Raw genomic sequence first — 19809 nt, 5'->3', positions numbered from 1 at the left:
GATAGATGGCGGAGTAGGTCACTTTCAATGGATATGATAGCAAGCGAGTTCACCTTGTCGTCAAGGAGGCTCGAACGAAGGCGATTTTTTATCAGCGACAACTTAGAAAATCATCGTTCGGTCTCACAGTTTCCCACGGGTATGCTTAAGTACATTCGCAAAGCAATAGAAAGGTTCGGAAAAACATCAATAAGCTTTCTTTCGTGCAGCAACTTCATTATTCCCAGGGGAATCTTGTCCTGGCTCACAGAGTTGTGCAGAAAGTTCGCAAACTGAACGATTTCAGCGGAAAATGCTGGCTCCGAATCATTTTTGTAGGTTTTCACCAACTTCTCGGCCTGCTGTGCCAAGGCCTCGCTCCCAACTTCTAACAGCAATTTTAAGAATTCGAACCTTTCGCAGAGTTCACTGTAGGCAGCCTTTCGAACTCGCAAAGAAGAGCCTACACTCTCAAGTACAACATTGTAGGTCTCTAGGATAAACGTTTTTTCTACCTTGTAGCGCAGGATCGCTTTTTCCGTCCGGGTGCCTACTCAAAACGATACGTTTGCCCTCATCCTGATAACAGTGATTGGTACTTAGCGTGCGTGCTCTTTCATCGAAGGTATCAAAGAGAGGTCGCAAAGAATTAACAAAGCCTTCCAGAGAGCTCAGCAGGTCGACAGCAGTTGAAATGTCCAGGCCTGGTTTCTGAAGTGCTAGTCTGAAGTCAAAGCGCTCCAAGATTTCACTCCAGAAAATCACCATGAATGCAGTCTCTAGTTTTTTCATTTTCTTGAAGAGAGTGTGCGCTTCGTTCCTAGTGCCACCGTTTTGTTCCTCGTTCTGTGATATAGCTTCAAGGCAACACAAGACTGCATTGAAGTTTTTCAGAATGGCCTTACATGATTCAGCGTGTCTTGACCACCTGGTCTCAGAGATACTTTTTAAAACAAGCTGCTGGCCAGTTCCGCCGATGCTGTCCAAAAGATACTTCCATCGCTTAGGTGAGGCAGCAATGAACACATACAGTCTCTGTATGTTCTTGATCTTATACTAATATCAAATGCTTTGACACCGCATGTGATTGACTGTCTTGTTGATGAAGGGCTATCTGACCACAAAATGATTGTTCTGTCCATGAACATGTCATCGTACCCTTTGCACCAGGATTCAAGCATCCAATATCTAAACTTTCAATCTGCTGATGATGTTAGCATCTTGGATTTCCTTGAAAGGTCGTTTGATAACTTTGTGTCTGTTTATGAATCCAGTGGTGGCACTGACGATCTCTGGGACTTTTTTTCCAAGGTTACGATGCATTGCATTACGCGATTTATCCCTATAAGCGTCAAAAAATGTAAACGAAATAACCCATGGATTACAAGGGAAATCATACATGTCAAACGGAGGATAAAGAGGAAACGAAAAGCTTGTTCTCGAGATCCTAGCGCCCAAAACAAGACTTTGCTTCATAACATGAAGCTCGACTTAAACCATCTGATCAAGGAATCCAAGGAGAGATTCTTTAATGTAACACTGAAAAATTTCGTTCATAACGCACCTAGTAAATTTTGGAGATATGTGAACCCTTCTAAAAAACAACACAAAGACGAGGATGAAAGCATTAACCAAGAACGCACAGAAAATTTCAATTCCTTTTTTTCCTCCGTGTTCACCAATGATGATGGCACACTTCCGTACTTTCGTGACACCTCTGACCGCCCTTCAGCATCTGGCCTTCTCATCAACGAGGCAGGAGTCCTGAACCTTCTTCTGAGCATTAACATTAAGAAATACCCGGGCCCCGATGGCATCCCGAATGAGTTCCTATATAGATATGCTCCATGGGTTGCTAAATATCCTACCATAGTCTTTCAATCTTCGCTCACCCAGGGAACATTTTCTACAGCCTGGAAGCAAGCTAAAATAATTCCAGTTCACAAAAGTGGGAGCACATATGAGGTAGGAAACTACAGGCCTATTTCTCTTACGAGTACCTGCTCCAAGCTACTTGAGCATATAGTTTGTAAACATCTGTCAAATTACCTGGAAGCTTACGAGTTATTATCACCAGCACAACATGGCTTTCGCAAGAGGTTGCCTACAATAACGCAGCTTGTTCAAACCGTTCACGATCTTTCACAAATTTTAAATTGCCGAGGACAGGTCGACCTAATTTTTTTAGACTTCGCCAAAGCGTTCGACAAAGTATCACATCCTAAACTTCTCTTAAAAACGAATGAAATATTTAGAAATCCAAATATTACTAAGTGGCTTAAATCCTACCTTCAGTCTCGTGAGCAGTATGTTGAAATAAACAAAATTAAATCCATGCCCAAACCAGTTTTGTCCGGAGTACCCCAAGGCAGTGTCCTGGGTCCCCTTTTAATATATTTATTAATGATTTGCCTTCCGATATAACTGTTCCACTAAGGTTGTTTGCAGACGACTGCGTCATTTACAATAGGATCGGATCTTTAAGTGACCAGTTAGAACTTAACAACAATTTACAAAGAATATTAAAATGGTGTAATGAATGGCAAATGTCACTGAACCCAGTAAAATCAGTTTGTATGACCATAACAAGAAAGAAGGTGCCTTTGCGGTACAAATACAGCATAGGTCCACAGGAACTAAAAGAGTAACAGAATATAAATATCTAGGACTAATATTTACTCAAGATTTGAGATGGAATGCGCATATCAATCAGGTGTGTAGCAGAGCAAATAAAGTCTTATGGGGTCTCAGGCGAAGACTGTACAGCGCAACTCCTGAAGTGAAAAGCTTTGCATATAAGGCCAATTATTGAATACGCTAACATTGTATGGGACCCACACACTGTAACCAACCGTCATAATTTGGACAGAGTTCAACGACTCGCCTCCAGATTCATATTTAATAAGTATCAGCGCGTGCACTCTCCTACTGAACTATGCAGACGCGCAAACCTCTCCGCTTTAGAACTAAGGACTAAGTTTGACCGGCTGAAATTTTTCTACCTAATTGTTCATAACCAGGTTAAACTTAATTTCACTGATTTCTGTATAATTTCACCACATCAACGCTCCAGACACAAGCACAGTTTATACATACACCCGCCAGTTACACGGAATGATATATTCAAGTATAGTTTCTTTCCTAGGGCGATCAAGGAATGGAACGAATTACCCAATCCACTTGTCACATGTTCCTCTGTCAGTGCTTTTACTGCTGGTTTAGAGAATCTTATTTTTCCGGATATGACTGCATCATATCATTTGTTTCTGATGCGCATATTACGAGTGTTTTGTCTTTGATCACTGCATGTCACTTTTTACAGATACTGCTATTGCATTGTTCTTTGTTCAACATGTACCGATATTTGTATATGTGTTGTTGTATTTCTATCCACTCCTGTAATGGTCCATCCTTGGACTGACAGTATGAATAAACAAACAACAACAAACGAATTACAGTGAAAAATTTGACTGCCTCAAGGCAATTGTCAACGCTACACGCGCCAACTAAGTTCAGTGAATGACCAGCACACGGGACGTAGACTGCCAATTCATTCAGGTGTTTGATTTGAGCGTGCAGTCCTTTGTATTTTCCTGACATTTTACTCGCATTATTTTAAGCTTGGCCCCTACAATCATAAATTCAGATTTCATTGGTCGTCAAGAGGGATATCACGGTATCGAAAAGATGAAAGCCGGTATGTGATTCAATTGGAACAAATCTAAGAAAGCGTTCGCACACTTTCCCATTTAAATAGTATCGTAAAATAACTGACACCTGATCAACGTGAGTAAGGTCTGGAGTCGAATCAACAATTAAAGAGAAGTATTTTGCGCGTTTCACTTCGTCAACGAGACGTTCCGTGACAGCCTTTGCCATATGCTCGATAAATTCATCACAAGTGGTTTTTGACAGATTCGATGGGTGACCTTTTCCTTTGTTTCCGTAGCGTTTGATGTGCTCCTCTAGAAAGGGATGAAACTTGGCAATGGCCTCAAACACTCCCATGTAATTGCCATTTCTCGGTGAACCAAAAATCTCCTCATGGCCCCTAAACGCTAGGTTGCGCTCAGCTAGAAGCTTAACTACAACTACTACGCGCTTCAACACCTCTGTCCAGTAAGCGGTCTCAGTGACAAGATGCTTAACAAGCTCCTTGTCACTTGTGCTGCTCGAGTTAGAGCGGGCGAGCCATGCTGCCACGTAGTTCCCGTGCTCACCGCTATTTTCATGTGCGCAAACCTTTTCGTCTGCTCTTTTCCAATCAGAAAAGCCGTGCATGGTGAAAGCACTGGGGTTGCTTGAAATCGCTAATAGTTTGCACATGAAACAATAGACGGAACCTTTGGACTCCGAGTAGATTTACCAATGTCACTCGTACACCTCCCCATTTACAGCCTTTCGCACGAAAAGATGAGGTGACATACAGCGTTTCTGAGCGTTGTATTGGCTTTCGGAAGACGGAAAATTTTCTTCCCGATTTTGAAAATACAATAGTCCTTTCTCAAGGCATACACTCCGAAAGGTGTCAGTAATAACGTACGGCACTTAGCAGGGTCACCTCGGAAGATCTCGCAACGAACCTGTTGCTGCGGGGATGTCTGTACTTCTGTGTTGCCGCAACGAGAACATGTCTCATTCGGCCTCTCGAGGCACACTTTGTGGGTGGGAACATGATTATTTGAAGCGAAACTAACAAGAAACAAGTGAGTCGGTTCTTAGACTGTTGTTTCCTGGCGGTGGTCAGTAGAAGAAAGCTCATCGGGGAGGTTTGGCACCTGTTTATCAGCAGTAGTAGAAATCGGGCGTGACGGACCGGACACCTGGAACAGACTCAGGAACAGGACAGGGCTCGGTTAGCGTCGGTTGCTCAGAAATATGGATGACTGAGGTTGGCACCATTTTCTCAGGATCGAGACAACATGAGTCAAACCTTGCTTCTTGCCAGGAAACCGTGGTGATGGAGTGGGAAAGTCATCCATAGAAGCACAGTTCGTACTATTGGGAGTTTGACACGGACTCTGGGTAGAGCGATCATACTGCTCCGCGAAAGCTGCATTCAGTAGGTACTTTGTCATCTTTGGTAACTTGTTTTCACGCTCTTCTCTGTCTAACCTCGCCTTTCGTTTAGACGCAGCACTTTGATGCTTCCGACCGAGGATTTTCGCATGAATAGATGCTAATTGTTCACCGGGCACTTCGTCAGTCCGACGCGACCGCAGGTGTCCAACGGTGGCCGTCCCGATGAGTGGCGCACGCTGCCTGGATGTTCCGTGGCTGGCCGAGAGTGGTGCGTCCCCCGAGAGCTCCTCTGTGGGCGACTTATGCAAGGTTAACCGGCGGCTCGGGGCTGAATCGCAGCCCGCGAGCAACTTCATTTTATAGACGCTCGCCGCGTCTGTCTGTTACTAGCGCCAAAGCAGGCCTTCACATACGCATAGAGTTCCTTCTACAAATTCCCTCCTTCTCCGTACAAACTCACTCCTTCTCCTATTCCCGTCTCGTCTTCCTATTGCCTAGGAGCAATCGTCTGTTCTGAGAGGTTCTCGATTTTTCTTTCGCCCCGTCGATTCCGAGCGCGAGAACGAAGGGGAGAGGGCGACTCCTAGCGAGGGCGAAGTTACGAACCCTCCGTCGCCTCTGAGTCATCTTTTTCTACTTCTTTCTAGAAAGTTCGGCGGCCAGTCTGACCTACTTTTTCCGTCGAGCGCGCGCGAGGGTGCGCAGCCAGTAGACAGGAATGGGCCTTGGAGACAGGCCTTTGTGTCCAGCTCTCCAACTTCCCCCTTCACTCTTCCACAACCCTAGCCCGAACAGTGAACATTCTAGGCCCCACGGCACGCGGACAAAAGCACGTGTGACGTCTTCTTTCCTTTCCTGCCTAGACTCTGCCATCAGACTCATCATCATCTGCTATCGGACTCATCCTCCCCGCCCAAATTATCATCACGGTAAAGAAAAGTCGAATGGGAGGCACTGTTGGGTACTGCAGCACATGCTTTCTATGAGAACGACAAGGGCGGAACTATTTGAGAGTTGGAGGGTGGCGTGGTCGGGACGAGGGGCAAGGGAGATTTAGGTACTCATCCCACATTACATGTTTTAGGTGTTTCGCCCTTGCGCCTCCTCTCCAGACAGCGCTGGACAGACGGACTGACAGGAAACCACGAAAACTCTTCCAAGCAAACGCACCTCGCTTTGTAAGAAAGAAGGCCCCACCGGGATGGCGGGGGATTCCTGTTTTTGCAGCTCGACAAGCTTTTCCCAAATGATCAGGCTAAACGCATGCTGTTACATTAGGCGGGGGCCCCGTCTGCTCGTTCAGGTTTTCTCGCTTCATACATGTCGCTCGAAGTTCCGTTGCCCATGGTTCCATATACAAAGCAGGTTAGAATAAATGGGCCCCCTTCTCCTACTGTCCGAGGTGAAGCCCTGGGCTGCAGCCCCCTTAGCCCCCCCCCCTAATACAGCGCTGCACACAATCGCGCTAACATTCGTTTTGGTGTTTTTCAGCATTTTAGCATTTTTTTTTCATCGACACCAGACGGTCATGTAAGTTTTAATGAATCAATTAGTTTTGAATGCCGTAAGAACAAAGCGTAATATCAGGCATGACTGCATGTTCGAAATAAGGGAAGCGAGGTAATATGTTAACAGGTTCAATTGTGAATACAGAAGATAAAGTACGGTTTAGTTGTCTAGCAGTTTCGCAATCGGGAATAAGATGGTTTTGTTCATCAAACAGAGCTAATGGCTGGGAGTTATTAGGGTTAGTAACCTTCCAGAATATTTGGGGCCATTCTTTAACATAGTCGGCAGCGTTTGCGAAAAAAAGTGCGTTTTTCTTTATTGGTTAGAGCTTCGAATTTATTTTCTGCATGGTAATGGTTATTCCATGCGCTTGCGTTGTTAAACTGTTTAACCAAGCGAAAAAGCCTTTTCTTTGCATTGCTTAGACGCTTTAGTGTGATGTTAAACCACGGGGATGACTGTTTTTCGGTTGGGGTGATAACCGGTACGTATCTTGCGAACAGATCGAGCATTTTGTTTTTAAAAAGCAGCTAGTTAGTGTCGGCAGAATGCATAAAAAAGTGGTGTGGAATGAGCAGCAAAATGTGCGAGTTCCGACTTAATTGCATGCCGAGTAATTCCGTTTGTCAAACAATCTGATCACTTTGGTTATCTTTGTAGGTTGTGCAAGCTGACAGGAGTTCGATGCATGGATTATGGTAATCACTAAGCCCAGGTAGATGCGTCATTGCATATACTTTGTCAGGGTCAGAAGCAAAAATGAGGTCGAATATTTTAGAAGAATGAAAACTTCGGCGTGTAGGTTCATTGACAAGTTGTGTTAATCCAAAGGTTAGGCATGAGTTAACAAAATCGCTTTCGGTACTTCGTTGCGAAATTCCTGATGTCAGGTTAGTCCAGTTTATTGCGGGAAAGTTAAAATCACCGAACAGTAATATCGGAGAGTGGTGACGTAATTGAGTTACCGCACGCAATGTTTCGTGGAATTCTGCAACAAACTTAGGATCATTACAATGGGGCAATAGCAGACTGCGATTATTGCGGGTGTGTAAGAGGCGCTACACAGGGCGAACAGAATTTCTACGGAGTACGATGTCTTAATTTCAGTACCATGAAAGTCCTTATGTGCGCCAATGAATACGCCGCCACCACGTTTGGTAGTTCTATCATGCCTGAAAATACTGAAAATATGGAAAATCACATTATTTCAGAGTCTTCTATTGTAGAGTTAAGCCATGTTTCAGTAATTACGATTAGATCAGGCTCTGTTGTGTCGGCAAGATTGCTGAGAGTGTCAAGCTTCGGTAAAATGCTTCTAATGTTAAAAAAAAAACGAAAATAAATTCTTCTTGGAGTTAGCATTGCGGGGGCCTAGGCATTTAAAGTACGAGAGACAACCTTTTGGGTGTTACGATCGAACGTGTAAGCTTTGTTGCCAACAGTTAGCCTGTCGTGTCCGAGCTTCAATGGCTTCTGTTGTGTCTTGGCAAATTCGACCAAACGCCTCCTAACTGTCAGAGTGCGAGGAGAGTAATCTTCTGAAACTCTAAATTCAGTGCCGTTGCGTTTCCTACCTTGTGAAAGAATTTGTTCCTTTACATTGAAATGAGAAAGTTTAACAATAATCGGCCTGTTGTTGTTTACTTTGAATTTGTCCAAACGGTAGGCACGTTCATTGTCCACCGACTGAACAGTTATATTTAATTCTTTACGGCATAGTTCTGTTATTAGTGATTCTGCCTCGGCCCACGTTTCATGTTCGTGATCTCTTAATCCAATAAGACTAGGTTTGAGCGTCGTGCGCGGCCTTCCGAATCATCCAGCCTGGTCTTAATCAAGGAGATACCTTTTGCATTTTGATCGCGAGCATCCGGATATCGTCAACTTGTTTTTCTTATTACTACCAGGGATGCGCAGTCTTCTTGAATTTTGGCAAGACAGTCTTTAATCTCCTTTATAGCGTTGTCAGTCTGGGACACCTTACGTTGCATGGATTCCATCCCTTTAGCAGTGAAGTTTCGCCAGATTGAATTTCAGTCAGTACTGTCATTGTGTCCCCGGACGTTTGCGTTTCGCTTCGACGCGTCCTGACACTCGACGCGTTCTGACAGTATTCGTAGTTGGTGAAGGACAGGTGCACATTGGACTCTTGAATTGGACTCTTCCAGGGTGCACGAGGCGTCCGTGTAGGTAATTCCTTCTTCGGATGAGGTATGCAGTATTTTCAGGTATTGCGGGTACCTTTGAGCATGGTATTCCCTTCTCTCTTTGCCCGAGGCTTGATTCATATGCTTCGGACGTAGATGGTTGGCTGTCAGTGTGATATCTTCCAATGGAGAAGTGGTGGGCAGAATTTCAGGTAGGTCTTCGTTAAAAAAACACATCTCCTTTGTTATGGCTCTTCCGGCACTGGTTAGCTTGAGGTGCTCATTCTGGGCTTGCAGTGCCGGTGCTACGTAGTCACCTATTGGGAGAAGTAGAGATCTTCGACCTTCGCGACCCGTAGAGATCTTCGACCTTCGCGTACTTCGGCAGCTCTGTAGCGATCCGGATGCATAATTTGCTGATACTTTCAATTGTGTGGACCTGGGTCGGCGTGATAGCAAGGAAAGGTAGGCCATAGGGGAACCTTGAGTGGACGAGCGCTTGTGCCAGCCGTTCGATTTGACCTTCCTCCAGACCTGGTGCATAGCCTGTTAGTTTTTGTAGCACTCTTGTTGTTTATTTTGTCGTACGCAACGTTTTTTCTACCCATGGCGTGGGATTTGCGTTTTCTTGGTATGTGATACCCAGAATCTTGTTGTGTTCATTGCGCTGGATGCTTGTTTTGAACACAAAGTTGAATTTTATCTCGAATGAATTGTTGCTTTCTGTAGTTTGTAGGCTTAAGAACCTCTACAAACCCAGTTTTTTTTTTTCTGGTGGAACTTCGAGCCCCTGTCTGTCAAGGAAATTGGTGATAACGTCTAGCCCTGTCTGTAGTTGCTGTTAATGCTGAGGGATACTTCGCGCGTTAGACCACAATGTACTATCGTCCGCCGCGTAGACTCCCGCCGGGATGGACTGTACTTATTTTACAAGATGCGCAAGTGGACGCATTGTTGTACTGAACAACAGTGGGGAGATGACAGCTCCCTGCTGAACTCCTATTTTATTAGAATGTGGTTCCCTTGTAAATGAACCTATGTTTATGGAAAATGTTCTGTTCTGCAGAAAGCTTCGAAGATACCTGTACAGCCTTCTGCATACCGGTAGTCCAGCCAGTTCTCAGAGTATAGTGTCATGGTACACCGAGTCAAAGGCCTTCTTTACGTCTATGCCTACAATAGTGCTTGGCCAATATGGTGAGGGGTCCTTTAGTACATCGGAGTGCAAGCACCATAATGTGTCCTGCGTAGAAAGGTGGGGCCTAAACAAAATTTGAGTCCAATGATAATAATCCCCATCTTCCGACATCCATGTGAGACGTTTGTTAACCGCTCATTCTATCACATTGCCCATAACTGATGTTAATGATATGGGAAGGATGATTACTGACACTTATTGGAGTTGGTTTGTTCGGTTTTGGGAGTGGTATGACAGAGGAGTGTTTCCGCTGTGCAGGAAGTGCCCAATCTTCTCAGGCATGGTTAATGATTGCAAGAACTGGTGTTGGTTTCCTCTGAGCTGTTGGAATTGTTTGTTACAAATATCTGGACCCGGTGCTGTTTTACTGTTTGACTCCTTGAGTGCTTTCATAAGTTCTTGGATCGTGAAAGAAGCACCTCATTGCTTCATCGCAGTGTTTTCGCAGGCAATTTTGGTGTCCGGATCGTTGGCTGGTTGCGGGAAAAATGTGTTGGCACAAATACGCTGGTGGCACGTGCTGTAGATTTCGACGCCAAGCAAATATTTGCAGCTGCTTTTTGAGTTTTGCTCCGACCGTCCAATGATTTCACTATGGTCCATGACTTTTGATTATTTATCCGACCGTGTAACTGGTTGCAGCCGTCCTACCATTGCTACCTGCGTAACTTCCGCGCGTACTTCGATGCTTGTCTCGTGAGAAGCTTAGGCTTCAGATGCTTACGAGCTGATTTTTCTCTCCTGTATGCATGTAGTGCATCTATGCGTGTCTCCCATAAGTTAAGGAGGTGCCTGTCGGGCGAAGGTTTCTGACGTACTTTTTTGTAGATTGTGCTGGCCTATCGCGTTGCTTCCCATGTGTATCCTGCAAGTTAAGAGGTGGTGGGTACCCGTCGATATATGATCTATACTTGTCCCAGTCGATGAGTGGACCTTCCTTTGCTGGAGAAAAAAATAATTTCCCAGGTAAACAAGATAGGCAGGTGGTCGCTGCCAATGTTATCGGGCTGTTACATATGATTTGGGCGTCCCTGGCAGCTATTTGTTCTTTTAATAGGAGAATGACTGTTTTCAGTTCATCTACAGCTTTCTGCGTGTCACTGATAATTTGCAGAATTTTTTTGTTTCGTAGGCCAGCTAATTCTTGCAGTACCCTTGAGGCGTTTGCGGCGCAGGTGAGGCATTATGTGGAGACGGCGAGTTTTTCACTTTCGCCGAGTATGTGGCAGGCGACGCTGCCTGCGTCAGAGGCTGTGTCGGCAAACGCGTGCGCGTCTACGGTGTGCGAGTTTCTTGGCTGTTCCCGACGGGCGGAAAAGTTTCGTCCTGTGACCGCTGTACTTTTTTTCGTCATTTGGCCTGACATGTGCCGTTTAGGTGACGAATTGGGCACATTTAGCTTGTACGGTTTGTTCACCCGCTTACGAAGAGCAGCTGCAGCTGCTGCGACCTTCGGACAGTCGGAAGAGGCTAGTCATGCGGTCCATTGCAATGCATACACATCGAAGTACAGATGAAATCCTCTCCATCTTTTGTATGGCAGCTTGTGCAAATTTCCGGATCTCTTTTCGGGGCCGTACAGACGTCAGCTTTTTGGCCTATGCCTAGGCAGTTCATGTATGACGTTATCTTTGGTCTGTACTTGGGCGCGGGGAAACGGATGATTCTAATGGCACGTATTCGGGTAGGTTTGTGCCGTTGAATGTTATTAGAGCTGCACTCTAAGAAGTGTTTACACCCTTTGAGTCCTGTCTTACCACAAAGTAAACGTCATGTGTCTTGCCCACATTTCCTTTCTTTAACGCTGCGAGCCCGGTACTTCCCAGTAACGAATGGCATGCGCGTTATCAGCATGACAGTCATTCCCGGCAGGAAAGTTGCGGGTGCGGCGTTTTCAAGAAAGGAAACGCAAGCAAGGCAGATGGCGATTATTGCTGTGGGACAGATATGCACCCCAAAGGGTGTAAATGTTTTTTAGAGCGTGTGTTAGATATGCCGAGAGGCCGTGCCGATATGATTTCATGCGACGAGCTTGTCAATCTCTGCATTAGCTGTTCTTCGGTTAGACCCTTGATTCTGTGCATGACAGGATACGTCCTTCGCGCAGAGTAACACAAGTATTAAGCTGCACAGCTTGGTCTTCAATGATCAGGTGTTGCAAGTTCAGCAGCAAATGTGCAGCTTATTCTGTTTAGCAATCCACCACCGCTAGGTTGAATTTGATGAGGAGCCGGCACTGAATGTCTGACCCGTTAAATTGAAGAAACGCTAAACAGAGTCTGCGCAAACTGGTACGGCGGGTTATGGGTGATGGGAAAGGCTTGCCTCAACATTATGGCCTGAAATAATGTTTGCGGTTGTAGTGCGGCTGCTGGTTTGGGTAGTGGGAGTTTGCGGTTCTAGACTACGGACCAGCTGTCCTGGTTGTCCATAGCTGTTTGCTCGGGTAGTAGATCATGTGCAGCAAAGGGATGTGCGCTACTTGGTTACTTTGTTGTAGAAGGGCTGTTTGATGGTGTTTCGCCCTGCAGCGCGGACCGGGCTGGATCTTGGGTGGTAAGGTCAGCTGTCTCGCTGTGATTAGCAACACGCAGTTGGTCGAGTGGTTCTAATCTTGACGGGGCGATCATCCCTTCTTGGTGTGCTCCCCTACAAGGGGAGCCGGCACGGGGACGAGCGGAACAAGCGGGCAGTTGACAGACACTGGAAGTATTTGTTGCAGCAGCGCACCGCGACAACCTCCCAGCTCCTCGGTCGAGAAGCGTCCCCTGAATCAAGGCGCCTGAATCGGCAGTTTCCGAAGCTGCCATCTGGCGGCGCCAAGCAGCACCCCATACTTTATCATTATTGGCAGCACGCCATGTTCTATTAAACTGTGAAGATATCAACTTAGTAGTCGGTTTAGACTAGCCCCTTTGAATCCCTTAGTTTCAGGGATAGAAGGGGGAAGTAAACAAGTTCGCAATAGATATCAGTAAAAGGCAATGGGCGGTTTGGTGGCAGAAAAGTAGGGAGACCGCAAACAACGGAGCCGTACAAAACATTAATCCCAATAATGGTTCAGAAATATTGATGTTGGGGATTGTTTGCCTGTTGAAAAAAAGAGAGGTAAGACATAGGGCTAAATAATAAAGAAAGCTTGGTGGCGTAACGCACCGCCCCGTTTAAAGGGGACGTTCATAGCAATCAGGGAAGCAGGAACCGAGTGCTATATTACGGCGAAGCTGTACGTGGCTAGCCGATTTGTCCCTCTGTCCGTGAGTCTGTCGCCTGCACGTCGAAAACTCCTCCGGCGCAGCCCCGTGCGCATGCCAGAAACAAAGCGAAAGAGAGGCACACGATTGCATGACTACGCTAGTAGTGACGTCGTTACTCTCCAGCACAGCCGAGCGCGCGCGAAGCAGTTTCTCTCCGGCTCGGAAATGAGTAGGCCACGCGTCATACGTACTCCTTAGGATCAGGCAGCTTTCGATCAGCAATTCCGCGAGCAGAACCGGGAATGAGCTCGTCTATGCCATGCCGATGCTGCAGCCCGGGCACAAGAACAGGCTCGTCCAGCCAAGTGCAAGCAGCAACTGCGTACCGAGAATCCAGCAGCCTACCAAGCTGTCGTGTAATGAACCCTCGGGATTAACCCAGTGATAAAAACCGGTGCCGCACGCTTCACCTTCAGTGGTTAACCATCTGTACGAAAAACTTGGGCGGTGATTTTTTGCTCAAGGGCGCTCGCTGTTCGTCAGCGTTGGCTTACTGACGTCAAAAAAAATGAGCACTGCACTGCGTCTACGTGTAGGAGGATATTGAGATTCGTTTGCATTCTTATAGTGTGCAGGCTAAGCATTATGGGTGCACTTTCGTTTCAGATGGCGTATGGTGCTGCTCGCAACAAGTCTCGTCACCGTCTCTGTCCTGATGGTATGCTCTTTGCATGTCGTCTGGGTGTCAATACCCGATGCATGCTTGCTGTGGGCATGTTAACTTTCATACAGCAGCACATTTTGTCGTTACAGCAGTTCGCGTCCTCTGCTCTGCCTGCAAACCACGCCTCCTCACCCTCGTTATATGGCAAATACAACGTTTCAGAAGGGTTGAAATTCGCGCCAGTTGGTACATAGGTGTGAACCTCTTGTCTTTTGTGTTTTTGACTCGTTTTTTTCCTTCAAAGAAAACATTGCCCACCACCGCCGCTGCTTGCGTTCCCGACAATCTCAGGCCATATAAATCGGCTCACTGTAAGAGATCATTTTCACCTACATGCCAGTGAGCGCATGTGTTTTGAGGAATCAACCCATAAATCACGAAATACTGGGTGCGCTTTTATCAGCGCCAACAGACTTTAATAAAAAAGAGGCATGGAACACGCATGGAATGCACTATTCGGCTATGCAGTGGAATACATTACTTGCTTGAGAAATCGCAATGTGCATGTAGACAATTTAACGATTGAATAACATCACTTTTTATTCTATATTGAAGAGATATATTATTACAGAAATAAAGCCGAATAGGGGGCCAGTTATCTTCACATAGCAGAATTACTAACCGCGCTTTCGAGAAATCGGTCTCCAACAATTGCTTAGACGTTTCAGTGGATGTTGCCCCGAACATCTGCAGGGATACTTTTTTGAAAACGGGTTAGTGGTGCGCTAATGCTCTTTTTGCAGGTATTTGTGACTTGTCGAGATTGGTGTTAGAAATAATTGCTGCTAAGTAGAAATGACATCGCTACTGCTCGACTTGAATTTCGCAGTTGCAGCATGTCCCAAAAGAGAATAATTAAAACGCTAGTTAAAGAATATTATAAAAGCGGCTTCCCTTTTTTGCCACTCAGACAATTTTCCCCTACTGAAAAAATCCACCTAAAAAGGCAAAACTGCGCTACTGTTACAAGCGAATAAAAAATTGGCTGTGGCTTAGCTCAGCTAAACCTGGATATGCAAAGCGAAAGCTTGGTTTAGCCTGGTTAAGTCTTCGTTTCACTTAGTTAACATTTGAGCTGTAATAATTATACTCAGGTATACAATTATCGTTAAGCCAGCTATGACGGCTCTGCCTACGTCGGTGGCAATACATGACAGTGGCTTGGGTAGACACGCATCCTTCGACGGCGCGATGCCTGTTGTGCCACAGGGAAAGTGCAAGTACTAGACATGCAAAGAGGCGCCACGACTATGCGCAGCGTCGGAGCACCAACGGACAGGGCACGAGCGCGTTCGCTACATTGATCTCGACTGTGCGACGCCTGTTGCGGACCCTCTCCAGTGAAGCAGCTCGCCGAGCGATATCCGTGGAGTGGTCAGACGCCGCATGGCGACGACGGCTCAAAGCCTCCCGCACAACGCTTTGAGATGACGGGCTGACCTCGCACTCATCCATGGCAAAGCTCGCACTGACTAGGCGAGCGCTCCTCTTACCCAGGCGCGGCGAGTCAGCTGGCGACCCAGCTGCGGAGAGCGTATGCGCCAAGCCGGTGACGTCGGCTTGGCGCGTTGAGTCACGCGATGCGTTGCCAAGGCTACGGTGCAGCAGCGCTCAAATGAAGGTCAAATTGCTGGCAACGGCGAAACTCGACGCGGTTAGTAAAGCTTTCGCTTTAAACTCTATTGTAATATATATTCTATTGATAAAAAAGCCGGCAGATCCCACGCCCTGTGGGAATAGCTGTTATGCGAAGCAGTGTAAGGGGAGCCTACCAAGTTAACGAAACGGCCATGAGAGCACAAAGACTAAGGCGGCTATTTCATGACTTCCATGACACGCATATCATGACATTTATGTCTTCAGATATAATTTGTTTGTCATATCTTCTTGTCATCATCATCATCATCAGCCTATTTTATGTCCACTGCAGGACGAAGGCCTCTCCCTGCGATCTCCAATTGCCCCTGTCCTGCGCCAACCGATTCCAACTAGCACCCGCAATTGCCTAATTTCATCACACCACCTAGTCTTCTGCCGTGCTCTACTGCGCTTCCCTTCTCTTGGTACCCATTGTCTCGCCCTAATGATCCAACGGTTATCTAATCTGTACATTAGATGACCTGCCCATCGCCATTTTCTTTCTTTTAATGCCAATTAGAATATCGTCTACACCCGTTTGCTCTCTGATCCAAGCCGCTATCTTTCTGTCACCTAAAGGGTTGGCTAGTATTCTTTGTTCCATCACTCTTTCCGCGGTCCTTAACTTGTTCTCAAGTTTCTTTGTCAGTCTCCAAGTCTCTGCCCCATATGTCAGCACTGCTAAAATGCACTGATTGTACACCTTCCTTTTCAATGATAATGGGAGGCTTCCAGTCAGTAGCTCACGATGTCTGCCGTATGCGATCCAACCCATTTTTGTTCTGTGAATTTCCTTCTCATGGTCAGCGTTCCCTGTGATTGGTTGTCCTAGGTAAACGTACTCCTTCTCAGACTTTAGAGGCCGACATACAATCTTGAACGCTTGTTTCCTTGCCCTGTTATTTAACATAATGCTTGTCTTCTACATATTAATCTTCAATGCCACTCTTACACTCTCCCTGTTATGGTCATCAATCATTTGTTGTAACTCGTCCACAGTGTTGCTGAATAGAACAATATCATCGACAAGCCGAAGGTTGCTGAGGTATTCGCCGTCAATCCTTACTCCTAAACCTTCCCAGTTTAATAACTCAAATACTTCTTCCAAGCACGCAGTGAATAGCATTCGAGAGATTGCGTGTCCTTGTGTGATGCCTTTGTTTATAGGTAACTTCCTACTTTTCTGGTGTAGAATTAGGGTGGCTGTGGAATCTCTGTAGATATTTTCCAAGGTATTTTCCAAGGTACGTAAGCGGTGTGTACTCCTTGATTACGTAAGGCCACTATGACTGCTGGTATCTCTACTGAATCAAATGCTTTTTCGTAATCTATGGAAGCCATATGGAGATGCTTATTGTACGCTGCGTATTTCTCGATAACCTAATTAATGACATGGATGTGATCCATTGCAGAGTATCTCTTCCGGAAGCCAGCCTGCTTGCTCCCTTAGTTGCCTAAATTCCAGTGTTGCCCTTATTCTAATGGTAATTATTTTGGTAAATATTTTATATAATACAGGAAGTAAGGTAATGTGCGTATAACCTTTCAATTGTTTGACGTCTCCCATTCTGTGGATTAGTATAATGTTTGCATTCTTCCAGTTTTCTGGGACCCTTGCAGTCGATGGACTCTTCGTATATAGAGACGCCAGATTTTCTAGCATTATGTCTCCTCCATCTTTGATTAAATCATCTGTTATTCCATCTTCTCCTGCCACGTTTCCACTTTTCATGACTTAGAGGGGCCTTCTGACCTCATCTCTAGTTATAGGAGGAGTTTCTGTATCGTGTTCATTATTGTTTTGGATGGAGTACTGGAGTATACCTGGAGTATTATACCTTCGAGATTGCTTACGATATTAGCCTGCTTATCCTTCAGTGCATATATGGTTGTTTGTTCTATGCCAAGTTTCCTTCTCGCTGATTTCAGGGTGCGTCAATTGCTTACTGCTTCTTCAGTCTTTCTCGCGTTCTCATTTCGCATATCAATTACTTTCGCCTTGTTGATCAGTTTTGGCCGTTCCGGGGGTACTATCTTATATCTTTACTTGGAGACTCTCATTCTTTGTGGTTTCTTTATTAGGTCTTTTGTTACTTGGGAGAGCTTGCCTACTGGTTGCCTTGTTGCCTTGACTCCCACTTCAATTGCTGCCTCTGAGGCAAACCTAGTTACGGTTTCATTCATTAGCTCTATGTCATCATCTCTCTGCTCTAAGGCTGCATATTTGTTTGAAAGTACCAGCCTGAAATTGTCTCCTTTTACCCTTATTGCCTCAAGTTTGACCTCTTTCTTCTTGACCAATTTTTATCTTTCTGAGGCGAATCCTAGCCCTCACTAACCTATGATCACTGCGCTTTTGCCTACCTATCACGTCTACATCCTGCACTATGCTGGCACCAGCAGAAAGTAAGAAGTCAATTTCATTTTTTGTTTCACCATTGGGGCTTTTGCAGGTCCACTTTCTGTTGCTACGTTTCTTGAAAAAGGTGTTCATTATTGGAAGATTTTTCCTTTTTGCGAATTCTACCAGCATCTCTCCTCTAGCGTTTCTAGAATCGACGCCGTAGTTGCCAATTGCCTTTTCACCCACCTGCTTTGTTCCCACTTTTGCAGTGAAGTCACCCGTTACTAGTGTATACCGAGTTTACACTGTTGTCATCGCTAACTCAGCATCTTAATAAAACTCATCTACTTCCTCATCGTCGTGACTAGATGTTGGAACGTAGGCTTGTACAACCTTTAATCGATACCTCTTATTAAGTTTGATTACGCCTACGGCCCCCCTCCCTCTCATTATTGCTGTAGAATTCGTCAATGTTGCCCGCTATTTCCTTATGGATCAGGAATCCTACCCTATATTGCTTCTTATCAGGGAGACCTCTATAGCAGATGACATGGCCGTTATTTAGCAATGTATAAGCCTCATCAGTTCTGATCTCTATAAGGCCGGCAGTATCCCAAGCAACGTCGATAGTCCCTCAAAAAGTTCGGCTAAGTTAGCTTCACTCGACAGAGTTCGGCTGTTAGAGGTTGGCAGGGTCAGTTGTCATTGGCGGCCTGTCCGGACCCAGAGATTCTTAGCATCCTCTGATGTATTACAGGTCTGACCGCCGCCTTGGTCAGGTGCTCCGCTCAGTTTTGCTCCGGTCAGGTGGTCAGTCCCCGCAGCTGCTGGGGACTGAGGGCCGTGGGTTAATTGTTGATATCATCAGGGAGGTTCTGGCCGAATACTGAACCAGGGAGGCCAATTCCTGTTCTGGTGCTGGAGGGTCTTTGTTTATGCTTAGTCGGCCCTCCTAATTTGGTTGTACTTGGATTAGTATCACCCTATTCACTCTCGGCATTGTTCGCCGGGGTCAGGCGTCACTCCAAGCCTGCAGGCGTAGTCCACTGGTGAATGTCAAATTCAGATGCACCGTCATAAAAAAATAAAAACATGGGGGGGGGAGGGGAGATTTGAACTTCCGTATACCGCAACCGAGCATTCGACATTGTGGTTTTTCTGGGAACTCTGCGGGCCTAAACGCTAGGGAGTTGAGAATTGTATGCCTCATTTAACCTATACTGGTGCCTTCTTCGATGAGTCAGACAGGGTTTGAAGATTTTGCGCTTGTAAGCAATTGATGGCTCTGCTACCGCCGCGGTCGTAATACAATTCTCTTGTCATGCAATGCTCTTGTCATACTATGCCAATTTTGGCACATCGTGGCGCATACTCCATTTTTTCCAACTACTCCCGTCTTGATTCCCAATGTTTCATCGATGAAAATATCGTTGCGGCGTCCGTACCTTTCCTTACACAGGAAAACAGAATGTCTCTCCTTATTTCATAAGATTTATCACCCCTCGTCTTAACCAAGAATTACTTTCCTACCCTTCTTTCATATCATCTCGTATTGACCATCGTTATAAAATGTTTGTTCGTCGGTGTCACACTAACCAACGCGTTCATTCTTTCGATCGTCAAATTTGTAATGATTGGAACCACTTTCCCACATCCATTGTACCTATTACGGACCCCAGTGACTTTAAAATTGCGCTTGAATACCTTGCCAGACATTGCGGTGTTTTCTTTATATTTATTGTTATCACTCCCTTCTGTAACGCCTATGAGCGCAGAAGGCATCCAAATAAATAAATGAATAAGTTAACGAAACGATAATGAGAGCACCAAGACGTAGGCAGCTGTTTCATGACCTACATGACAGACATGTCATGATATTCATGACATGACCGATCATTTATGTTCGTCATACACTCTTGTCATGCCGTGCAAATTTTGGTACATACCAAGACATATGCGGCTGTTTCTTGACCTACACCGCACGCGTATCATGACATTCACGTCGTGACCTATCATTTATGTTCGTCATACATGCTTGTCCTACTATGGCA

At 45.6% G+C, this 19809-nt stretch overlaps 1 protein-coding gene across 1 annotated transcript in view; it reads left to right on the top strand.

Moving 5' to 3' along the window:
* Positions 1–19809, top strand: part of LOC129380402 (synaptic vesicular amine transporter-like) — a 1298997-nt gene that overhangs the window by 928125 nt on the left and 351063 nt on the right. The window contains exon 12 of the mRNA XM_072286030.1: positions 13719–13770. Coding sequence (XP_072142131.1) covers positions 13719–13770 — 52 coding nt within the window. The remainder of the gene's footprint in view (positions 1–13718; positions 13771–19809) is intronic.

Source organism: Dermacentor andersoni, chromosome 1, assembly GCF_023375885.2.
Source record: "Dermacentor andersoni chromosome 1, qqDerAnde1_hic_scaffold, whole genome shotgun sequence".
Classification (NCBI taxonomy): Eukaryota; Metazoa; Arthropoda; class Arachnida; order Ixodida; family Ixodidae; genus Dermacentor; species Dermacentor andersoni.
Note: the sequence above shows the minus strand (reverse complement) of the source record. Positions and strands in the feature narration are given on the sequence as shown.